Source organism: Lepidochelys kempii, chromosome 4 (genome assembly GCF_965140285.1).
Source record: "Lepidochelys kempii isolate rLepKem1 chromosome 4, rLepKem1.hap1, whole genome shotgun sequence".
Taxonomy (NCBI): Eukaryota; Metazoa; Chordata; order Testudines; family Cheloniidae; genus Lepidochelys; species Lepidochelys kempii.
Genome location: NC_136383.1, coordinates 52,804,517 through 52,816,219, shown reverse-complemented (window position 1 = coordinate 52,816,219; position 11,703 = coordinate 52,804,517). Strand labels below are relative to the sequence as shown.

At 36.4% G+C, this 11,703-nt stretch overlaps 1 protein-coding gene across 7 annotated transcripts in view; it reads right to left on the bottom strand.

Moving 5' to 3' along the window:
- Positions 1 to 1,262: 1,262 nt before the first annotated feature.
- Positions 1,263 to 11,703, bottom strand: part of GAB1 (GRB2 associated binding protein 1) — a 145,141-nt gene continuing 134,700 nt past the window's right edge. For 2 of the 7 annotated variants that reach the window (XM_073341224.2, XM_073341221.2), the window contains 5 exons: positions 10,707 to 10,796; positions 7,542 to 7,635; positions 7,041 to 7,164; positions 4,172 to 4,294; positions 1,263 to 3,166 (listed from right to left, as the gene is read on the bottom strand). In XM_073341224.2, the coding sequence (XP_073197325.1) occupies positions 3,008 to 3,166; positions 4,172 to 4,294; positions 7,041 to 7,164; positions 7,542 to 7,635; positions 10,707 to 10,796 (590 nt within the window). In that variant the 3' untranslated portion in view covers positions 1,263 to 3,007. Of the gene's footprint in view, positions 3,167 to 4,171; positions 4,295 to 4,915; positions 4,992 to 7,040; positions 7,165 to 7,541; positions 7,636 to 10,706; positions 10,797 to 11,703 lie in introns of those variants that run through there. The other 5 variants (XM_073341226.2, XM_073341222.2, XM_073341220.2 and 2 more) reach the window with 4 other exon arrangements.

The window sequence follows — 11,703 nt, the reverse complement described above, 5'->3', positions numbered from 1 at the left end:
AAAAGTCTAATAAAATGGAAGCTATAACTCAAGTGAGGACATAAGTGCATACCAGATACATCATTCACCGCAAACTATGCCTGAAGTCTAGTCAAAGAGGGCTAAAGTTTTCAAACTTGGGTACCTAAAGTTAAGCACTGAGATCAAAAGGAGTCACAAGTGCTCAGAACCTCTGAAAAACCATTCATTTTAGACACCTATATATTGCTATTGGTGCACAACTTCAGGAAACCCAGCCCTGAAGCACTTAAATGGTTGAAAGAGTCAAGGAAAGCTTCAGATTGCTACTTGTTTACTAAGCAGCAGAGTACTGGAGATAAAAATGTAATACTGAAAAACTGATAGTGCACAATCCTGATGGAGCCGCACTGTCATGGAGTGAAGGAGGGACAGAGCAGCATCCCCTTCCAGGGGACTGAGAGAGTCTCTTTCACAAACACCTCTGTGACCCCTCTCACCACCCCCAAACTTTCCCATCTGAAGAGAATTAAAAGAAAACTCAATTTCAACCCCGTGTTTTGAGGCCTCCTCAATGTGTATTTCCATATAAGGGTACAATTTTGGCCTCGAGCCCCCTTATGGTAGCCCTTTGATAAGTACCATATTTATTGTTCAGAATAAATGAAAGGTCTGATTCTCCACTAAGATCAGTTTAAAACGGGAGTAACTCCTCTAAAGTCCGGTATACTTGTGAAGGATTGGTGCGAGAGGTAAATCAGACCCCACCATTTCTGCTTTAATAGTACAAAAAAAAATTAGACATTAGTATCCCAAATAAGACTACCCCATATTACGTGGAGTACCAAACACATGCTTTGCTTATAGATACTTCAATTGCAGTACTGGTGAATAAGGAAAGTTTGCTCACCAGCAAGAATAATTATGCACAGTAACATTTCAGTCCTTGAAAGTGATGTGCATGAGTGGAAACCTGATACAGTTGCTCCTTTTTCTTTTCTATTTTTTTTTTTAAAGACAGTCTAGTTATAATTAGCTCATACTTAGTTTCTCTCAAGACCATGGCAATAATTCCATTGGCTTCAACGGGACAGGAATTTGGTCCAATTTTGCAGTTTGGGGTTTTTTCTCAGCAACTTGCTTTTGAAAATATTTTTAGGTTTAGTTTTTTAGAAGTACTGTTTATTGTATCTACAATCTAGCAACTTCACAGAAAAAACTGTGTTTGGTAATTAGGCACTTTTCCCATATATCTTAATTTGTATTGTTTTGTGGTTCCATTGGACAGAGTTTACACATCAAAATTGAACAATCTGATTTATTTAAAATTCACCTCAAAATGCATTGTATTTAGTTTTTTTGTTAAAAAAGGAACATTCAAAGCATCAAAATATTACTAATTTAAAAAGAACCCTTGTTAAGAATAAAACGGTTTACATACTGTAAATTGGAAAAAAACCTATGGTAGATTAGGCAAAGTACTAAGGCCAGCATGACAGAAAACAAGACTAACACACGTATACACTCATTCAACACTTAAAAGGTCTGGACAAAAAGAGATAGTTTATTTAAAGGTATCTGTGTAAAAAAAAGTGTTAGTAAATTTTCAATCCAGATATAATTAATAAATTTAAGTCATTTATGTACTTGAAGAAAATCTATTTTCTTCCTGACAGCTAAATTATGGTTCTAAACCAGGGCAGAGTATTATTTGGAACTGGGATAGTGAACAAAAAGGATCACAGTACACAAAGCTTTAAATCCAGTACCAGGAAAAAGCAACAAGGGGATCAGTTAGGTATAGTATCTATTTTATAAAAAATAGATATAAAATATCAGTTGCATAGGGATCTAAATATAAGGCAAAGCAGGAGATTAAGTAAAATAAAGATTGTAGAAAGGGCACTATAGTGTCAAAACATAGTATTTCCATTTGAATTACTATCTAATTCAAAATCACAGTATGGTGCTAGTACTACAAACAGAGAATGTCAAACTGTCCCATTAATTTCAAATTGAAAACCAACATTAGGACTTCTAAGAAATATAAAACTAAGTTCATTGTCTAAACCTGATCAGTGTATTAGCACAACAGTGCTTGGTACGTACCTGATTATTTATAAATTCTACCTTCTGTAAATAATATCAAGGTTACTACTTGTTAATAAGTGTGAGATCACAACATTACTGCATGCCATCAGTGGTTTGCAGGTTTACTTGACAATTAATTATTCAGTCTTAAAAGTGTAAGATCCCACCCTGCAGAATCTTCACCCAATGAACACAGAACACTGTCATTAATAAAATACAATAAACATTCCACCACTAATAACTAATGTTTAAGCCATGTTGCTAGATCCTAAAACCAATATAGTTCATTATTATTAACTCACAGCAATTTTTGTTAGGAAGGTAACCTGTAGACTTCCAAATATTCTTTGCATGTATTAAATATAAAAACAGTATGTAACTAACGTTTATTTCTTGACATTTCAAGTAGATTATTAAATTGTGACACTACTGCTAAATCATTTCTAAGTTGTTAAAATGAAGTTCAAACATTAATTTCCATATCTACAAATAGCTTAATTAACCTAGAATTGTAATGTATAGTAGTGTAAGAAAAAATTCTCAAAATGAATTCGTCATTAAAATTCATTGACTGGGAATACCTGAACCAACATTTTAACTGAAAAAGTGCATAAACATAGTAATACTACAAATGTGTTAAATGAAGAACAAAAGGTTTTCTGGGAGCCAAGCAATAGTATTTTTACACATTATTTACATTTGATGAATTATCCAGAGACAGGGGGCACAATTTAAGGTTTTAAGATTTCTTTGATGTATTTAAAACGTCCTCTGACTTTGAGTTCTTTGATATATTTTAAGCGTTCTTTGACTTCCATCTATTCATTCAGGAAGCTACACACCAGAGAATTGCCAAGTACTGTTCAGTCAAGCAACATGGCAGTTATGATTCTGTATTTCATCAGAATTCATTGTGATAAATGATAGTTCTTTTGTTCTTTGAGGAATAGTAGAATTTTCATTTTACACTTTTAGTTGGGGTTTCAGATTCTGTAGACTGCCTCCCATCAGTCCATGCTTCTCGCGTGCTCTTCAGTGCTAGTGTTTTCTGTTGGTCGACCACAACATAATCCACTCGTTCATCTGCCACACTGCTCCCTGAACCACTGCTTTTTTTCTGGAAAGGGGAGAGTGAGAAAAAGGCATTAACCTATATTTACAATAAAATGAAGCCAGGTTCATTTGCAATAGAGCTATGAGTGTAATAAGTATTTTTTTAAAAATAATACTACATACACAGAGTACTACCTACTCTAGTCAACATATTGCACATGTTTTTGTTGAACATAATCTTAAGCTAGAGGACATTAAAACTCTGAAAGACATCTCTGATAAAAACTTGCACTTTGTAACAAGACAGCAGGCAACACTGATGATCACGTATAAGAGCTCGCAATTTTGCTGATATTTGAAAAAATACAAATGAGGGTTGAGAGCGGTCGGGGAATCTGAGGGGGAAGGACTGGGGAAGGTATAATCATAGAATAGTAGGATTGGAAGGGAACTCAAGAGGTCATCTAGTCCAGTTCCCTGCACTCATGGCGGGACTAAGTATTATCCAGGCCATTGATACAAACACAGCCTGCTTAAGATTTTATTTTAATAGCTCCCAGTTACACAAGATAAGGCTTGTATAAAATACTAAGATTCGGGATTCCAGGGAAGAAATCCCAAGAGGAAAATACTTGATCTACTGTGCAATCAGTGAAAGTTCACCGAAACGTTGCTATGTGTACTCAAGTTGTAGACACAGGCACTTCCCATACTGATAAACTACATGACAGTTAAGTGACGCGAGACCTGTGTAACTCTCAGAAAGAGGTGGTGAGTAAAGTTGATCAAGGATTTGACTTCTCTTATCATGTCTTGACAGACCAAGGTAAAAGCCCCATGCAAATCTGTCATTAGGATATATTATAACTTTCCCAGAGGGGTGCAATATGGCTTCCATGACTGGCCACAATAGATACCTGCTAGCTAATCAGGGCGAAGCTGCTGAGCTGCTTTTCTTTTTCATTGAGTCAGAGAATCCAATCTAAATTTTCAACACCTCACACATTCTTCACGCAGCTCAGGTTTGTACATCAGATCAACCTTTTTTTAAAACAGTCATTTTGTTTACCTTACGAGGTGGAGTAGATTTCCCAGAATCTAGATCCAGATCTAAGTATTCTACTTGTTTATCTCCTTTGGGTTTTACCATAGGGCTACTTCCGCCATCAAGACTGTTGCTGCCGAACAAAATCTGAAATTATAATGAAAAATAATCAAGTCAACAACAATGAACATTCGAACATTTTGCTCAATCTATTAAACACTATCTACAGAGTCAAGATTTGGGAACTCATCAAAGAGATCTCCTGGTCTGATAAATAATTCATATTTTATAGCCTACTGTTAATGAACTAACAATATTCTAAAAAAAATTAAGTTTAACTAATGTTGATCTTGGGACACAGAGTCAAAAGAGAGGGAAAAAAATCAAGTTTCAGGTAGACACTCCAAAAAGATTGTGTCTAATTTCTACATACGAGTGAGCTAAGGACAATCTATGGATTTTCTGATTGGCACTCTGTGTCTCGAGTTTAACATTACTTAAGTAAAGAATTTTGTATTTCACTGTATTGCTATTAATAGTCATTTGATAAAAACTAAGCCTTACAATACCAGTAAAGTTTTGAAAAAAACCTTTTGCATTTAATTCAAAAACTTTCGTAACAACTAATCTGAAAATCCAAAAGAATTATTCAGTTGATAAAACTGCAGGATTAATCTAACTAGAAAATTTGGACAGGGCTGCCTAAAATAAACTAAATTGTATTGCATGAACCTAGTTTTCAATTAGCCCAGATTTTTACCACCTCACCTCCTCTGTCCTCTCCCAGCCTGATCCCTCCCTCTTAACAGGTGTTATAGGAACAGTACAATAGAAGGACTCTTCTCTAAAAGATAAAGAAAAAAAAAGGAAGACAGAGGGCAGCAGTCAGCAAAAAATGAAGAGCAAGGCAGAAGAAAAGACAGGGTAAGGCTGACAGCAACTTGAAAGAAAATGCTGAATATTGCTCATTTAACTAAATTAAACAGAAGTATGACATGTAGGAACAAGATACATTAAAGTCAATGACAGGAAAGGATGAGAAAATTATGGACCCTTTTTTAAATTGTAGTTAAAACAATGTAAAGTTTCCAAAAACTTTATATAATCAGTGCATTTTATAAACCTAAAGCTTTGTAGCCATCTCAAGATCACTGGCAAACGCCCCCTCCCCAGTGCTTAAAGAGTTAATTTAGTGGGGGTTGTTCTGTTTTGTTTTTTTAAATTCCATTACACAATTTATTCCACTATTACCAATGTCTTTAACAGTAGGAGGTAACATGGACAAGCAAAAATGGCTAGGATTTAAAAAGCTGAGTCAATTAAGCATCTGAGTTGTTTGTTAGGAACTTCTTTGAAAGGGTTTACTGTAAATATATACTGTATTTCATTTATAAAATACAAGTTTCATTGTCTGTATCATTGTTTCTGGCATGTGTAAAAGCATATTACTCTTTATGTAGAAAAGGGTCTATATTTCACACAATTACACAAGCAGGATGTGTCCATTAAAAACAAAAAACAACGTCTTAAAATATAATTAAAAGAAAATAAAAGGGATTTGGTACCATAATCTAGAAGAATGAGAGATGTAAGACGGTAGAAAATTTTCTAAGCAATGGGCCAGTCCTCTAGATATGAAATTAAACATATTAAGTTTTAAAATTGAATTTCTTAAGTGGCATCTTGGTCTAGTGTATTGAACACAGAATCAGGAAACAGAAATGCCTGATTTCTAATTCTGATTCCGCTACTGATTTGCTGCATGGCTGAAGGTAATTCACAACCACTGTGTCTCAATTTCTCCATCTGTCAAATGGGATATTCCACTGCTTACTTACCAGTAACTCCTTCACAAGGCTGTTGTGAGGATCAGTTAATGCCTGTACAGTGCTTTGAAGTATTACTATTTGTATTTTAATTCCTACTAAATAAGAATCTAAGCAACACTTAGATACTAAGTGATGAACACTATGTAAAAACTTAAAATAGCTAAGATGGGCCTGAGTTGAAAAGTTTGGCTACAGATATTATGAACTTTCCCAAAATTCAAGGGTGCTCTGAACTATATTTTGGTTTAGGAATGTACTAACCTTTTATTTTAAAATGCTACTGCAAATTCTTGCTTCTATTTGGGTAAAACATGTATCACTCATGATACATTTCAGTGAACACCTAAATGAAATGTACACACAACTAATAACTTCTACACTGTATCTGATGTGAGCAAGTGAAATGAAATTTAATTCACTTTTGCTAACAGTTTCTTGGATGACTATACTGAAAGCAAAACGCTATCTGGAAAAAAAAGTAGACAATATAATTATTAACATTTTATCTTGTATATAAAATGTCTCCTATTTTTTTTAAAAAGAAGTATAATAAACAAAAACATATTTTTAGAAAAACTTGAAAAAGAAGTATCAATGGAGATTTCTTATGACTTTTTTGTTCTTTCCGTGTTTCTTGCAATGTTTACTTGCAACATTTTTTTTCCAAAAGGCCTCTGGATTGGCTTGAGAATACTAGCATTATTTATTTCCACTGAAACTGATTACTTACTGACACGTAGCCCCAGGAACAAAGATTACAGAAAGGAAGAGACAGAGACCTTGGGAAAGAACATATTTTAAAACACTTTGTTCAAAAGGTGTCTTACTTTCAACCTATATTGTAGACATACTAACCTTCCTCTTTATTGAACAACTCTACTCTTAACTTTCTCACTGCCACAGTGTTAAAACAAAGCTAAAATTCTACAGAGATAAATGGTTTTTGGTTTTGATGCAGAAAATGTAAAGAAAGGTTTGTTGACTGGAAGAAGGATTTGTGTTTGCATAATTTAAAAATAAGGACTGCACAGGAAGAGAGTAGTTAAGATGTAGATTTTACATACTGGGTCTTCAGTGGACTGATTTGGATTCATGGGTACATAATTCTCTTCACTGTCATGCGAGTCACTGCTGGAAGTTGTGCTATGCACTGAATCCGGTCTGGGAGACATAGGAAACCTGGAGGAGCTAATTACCAGGAATTATTTTACAAACAATCAAACTAGAATATTTTAAAACTCCTGGTAAACAAAAAAAAAGTATATTAGAGCTTAAACTCTTATCTGTCAGCTTTACCAGGGTTGAGTTTTCTGGTTATACATTTTCTTTTTTATTTAACAAATGATACTGCACAACACACATATATACATCTGACACATGCTTGCACACATGGCTGCTCATGCGTGCGTACACACACACTCTCTCTCTCTCTCTCTCTCTCTCTCTAAAAGGAAATCTCAGTCTCTGCTGGAGAGGCTGAAAAAGGAAAGATCCGAGATATATTCATTAATGCTCCAGTAAAAAGAAAATAAATCCTCTAAAGTAAGAAAAGCTAAGAGACTTACTCTCGTGCAAAACTTCGGGTGATAGGAGATCTAACTGGGGCTTGCAATTCTTCCCATTCTGGCAGGGGTTTTATTTCTAGTGGAGCTGGTTTTGCTATATAAAAAACAAACAACAATCTTAAAGCACAGAACATTTGAAAACAAATCCAAATTCAGCAGCTACTAACAATGCACAGAAATCAATATAATTACGTTTATTTTAAGTTGCCACTGAGTAAAAGATTTCCATATAAACCCCAAAATACACTTATCAGGAAATGTTCACTTCTGAAAGAGGTTTCTGAACCACTGTCTGTATTATAAACATTCCAAAATAATTATGATGTTGCTAGCAATGAGTGCGACCACTATTAGAGAATTTTGAAATCTGAATATTAACATGTGATTCTATTCTGAAAAGGGAATCTGAAAATGGCACTCTAGGGTTCTATGTTTATTGTGCCACAATGACTTATCAAATTGGCTCAGTTCACAAGTAAAAGGTAGGGTTGATTGGTTGCTAGCCTTTTATTTAAAAATTGCCAGTCCTGCAAACTCTAGATCTGAAATATTTTCTTGGATCATAGACCTTTGTCAATAATAAAGACTCTGCAGACCCAATTCTGCATTCACTTACACATTTGCAATCCCATTGTTAAGCCTGCAGAGGTGAAAGTGAGGGCCCTTTAACTCCGGGGTGGAGAAACTTTTTGGCCCGAGGGCCACATCCGGGTATGGAAATAGTGTGGCAGGCGATGAATGCTCATGAAATTGGGGGTTGGGGTGTGGGAGGGGGTGCAGGCTCTGGGGTGGGGCCAGAAATGAGGAGTTCAGGGTGCAGGAGGGGACTCTGGCAGGGAATTGAGGTGTGTGTGGGGGTGTGTGGCTGGGGATGAGGTGTTGGGGGTGCAGGAGGGTGCTCTGGGCTGGGACCGAGAGTTTCAGAGGGTGGGAAGGGATCAGGGCTGGAGCAGGGGGTTGGAGCATGGGAGGGGGATCAGGGGTGCAGGTTCTGGGCGGCACTTACCTCAAGCAGATCCTGGAAGCAGCGGCATGTCCCCCCTCTGACTCCTATGCAGAGGCAAGGCCAGACGGCTCTGTGCGCTGACCCATCCGCAGGCACCGTCCCTGAAGCTCCCATTGGCCATGGTTCCTGGCCAATGGGAGCTGCGGGGGCAGCGCTTGGGGCGGGGGCAGCGTGCGAAGCCTCCTTGCTGCCTCTACCTGTAGCAGCCAGAGGGGGGGCATGCTGCTGCTTCCGGGAGCTCCGCAGAGTCACGTCATGTGATGAGCAGGGCAAGCCCTGGATTCTGCTCCCCAGCTGGAGCTCAAGGGCTGGATTAAAATGTCTGAAGGGCCAGATGTGGCCCCCCAGACCGTAGTTCGCCCAACCCGCTTTAACTGGAATTTAGTTAACAAAATTGATGAGGCATGAGTCAGAATAGAATCCAGCTCATTCTTCCATGGGTGATTTAGTTCTCTGTACTGCTTAACTTGAGAGAAAAGCAGAAGAAAAACATACCAGCACCATTAATCAGATAATAGGATTCTGAGTAAGGTGCCATTTTTACATAATTTTCAGAGTAGAACCACACCTTAAACTAAAACTGAAATTAAATATAAGTGATTTTGAGCCCTAAAAAAACAATGGATTTCTGTACTGCAAGACTTATAGGGAAGTCTATTTATCATCAATCTTAATTTCTCTCATACTTGCCATTTAAAAATACAAATATTATTTTGAGAAGGTAGTTATGAAATTATTATGAACGCTATTAGAGGTTTTTTTTACAAAACAAACAAAATTATATATCAGCTACACAGGATTGTTGACAGCCCATCTGACTGCTCCAAGACCAACCTACTTACCAATATCAAACATCAGCCAGTTTAAAACTAGTTCATACACAGTGAAACCTGTCAAAGTGACCACTTGTGGGACTGACAAAAATCAATTGCTTAACAGAGGTGGTCTTATAAGGGGGAGCAGAACTGTACTCATTACAGCTAGGGGGACTATTTTGAGGCACTATTAGGATAGAACTTTATCTAAGAAGGTAAGCCCTTGGTACAGATTTCTATGTAAATGTTTTTTTTTAAATCGAAATGTTACAGATAAGTAATTATTGGATTTAATCGCACCAGACTGTTCTCTACTGCAGTTAAAATGTAGTAGCTCAAGAGGTATCAGCATACATCAATAACTTATGATAAACAAGGTTCTGCCACCTTAATTCATGCTTAGCAGCAGCTTATTTATCTGGTAGTCCCACTGATTTAAAAAAATCCCAATAATTTATTTCTGTGAACTATTTAAGGAATAAGGTACTACTCAACGTGAGTTAGGGTGGCAGAACTGAACCTTACCTAAGCAACAAGCACACAACAGGATGAGTGGCTATGATGGATATCAACACAGATCAAGTGCTTTATAAGGCATGAGGCTGAATGGAAGCTGCACTCAACAGCCCAAGTACAACTACTGTATCGTTAGAAATGTGGTAAAGTCTTGATCCAAAGCCCAATGAAATCAGCAAGAGTCAGTCTATCAATTTAAATGGACTTTTAATCAGGCCTTAAATGCACCCGATGAAGCACGATTTTTAAAAAAGAAAAAAAAAAGTTTGACATTTGTGATTTGTCCTAGCCCATGTGAATGCACTGGATACCGACACAGTTAGTGCCTACAATAAACCAGTCCAACTCCACCTTCATAATGCTCATTTTAAAAATATAAATGAAATCACTGTACTAATAGAAAGTCACAGGATCAATCTCTTTGACTGCACCTTGACATTTAGCTAACAGCAGATTATTAACTTGTGACATTTATATTATCTCTTAATTAGAAGTTATTTCAAACAACATGCTGGTAGATCACATACCCTTGTTTCTAAATAAACAGATACAAAATTAAATCTGAAATATGAGCAGCTATAAACTGAACAGAGCAAAACTTGTATGTGTAAGTGTTAATTTCTGGTAAATCTTTACGTATATTATTCAGGATGTAAGAATGTTTTCCCCTGCATGGGAAACACTTTTGATTAGTAAGTAAAATGTGTCCAATATCTTAGATTACAACATTAGCAATGACAGTGCTTTATTAGAGTTTAACCTTTAAAAGAAACATACTTTTTTTTAAAAAACAAAGTCCCATACAACATGCAGTGCTATAGTACATACCCTTTCTTCTTGTAGCAAAGTCACCTATGGTTTGTGAATCAGTTCGCTCTAAACCATGTGGTTTAGGTCTTAAAATTTTAGGACTTTGACCTAATTGGTAAAAAGAAGACTCTCTTAATATAATGTTCATTTTATGATTGGAAAAATGGAACTCTATAAATAAGCAGCAGAACCCCTTGCAGAAAGGTTAACTGCATAAGCATAAGCAAGCTGCTGAGGGAAAGTTTTACAGCCCATCTAGGTCTCATGCCAGGGCTTAAGCACCACGCTTTAAAGGAACAAAACACTGCATGCAAGAAGCTTGTCTGAAGCAAGTAAGATGTATCTAAAAGGTAGAAAGCTATTTAAAAAAAAAAAAAAGACATTTCTGTTGAATTACAATTTTTAAAAGTAGTTTTGTATAAAAAGTTGCCATGTTAGAGGAACATTTAACAAGATATGGAAAATGGTTATCCTTTAAAATGTAGGTTAAAATGAAATGGTAAACGATAGTTTAAATTAATTTCCACTACATTAATCCTTAAAAACCCACAAAGTCCCTTTATTTTTCTTCCATCTAAGTCTTTTGGCAGTGTTTTTCATACTATATTTGCTGACCTGTCTCCCAAAGGCCTGTATCAAGCTTCTTTCTGACCCTGAGGAAGCAGACATGACTCTCTCTTGGTGTCAAAGTCATTCTATAGAGGTCTAATTCCAGGTTTAATTATGGGCCATGGGTTGTGGTATAAACTTAAATCTGCATACGTCTGATCCAGAAGAACTCCCATTGATGTTAACAGGAGGTCTGCATAAAGAGCTAGAGTAGATAGACTGTGGCCTTAATGTTATAAATAACGGCAAACGTTTCAGATCTGAGTTCCGAAAGACAGGCTCCTGAATCCATATTTAGGAACGCAAATAAAGAAGTGTCCTAATTTTCAGAAGTGCTTACTACCTGCTACTCCCACTTATTTACAAACCTCACTTTAGGCATCCAGGTTTGAACAATTTGGCACAA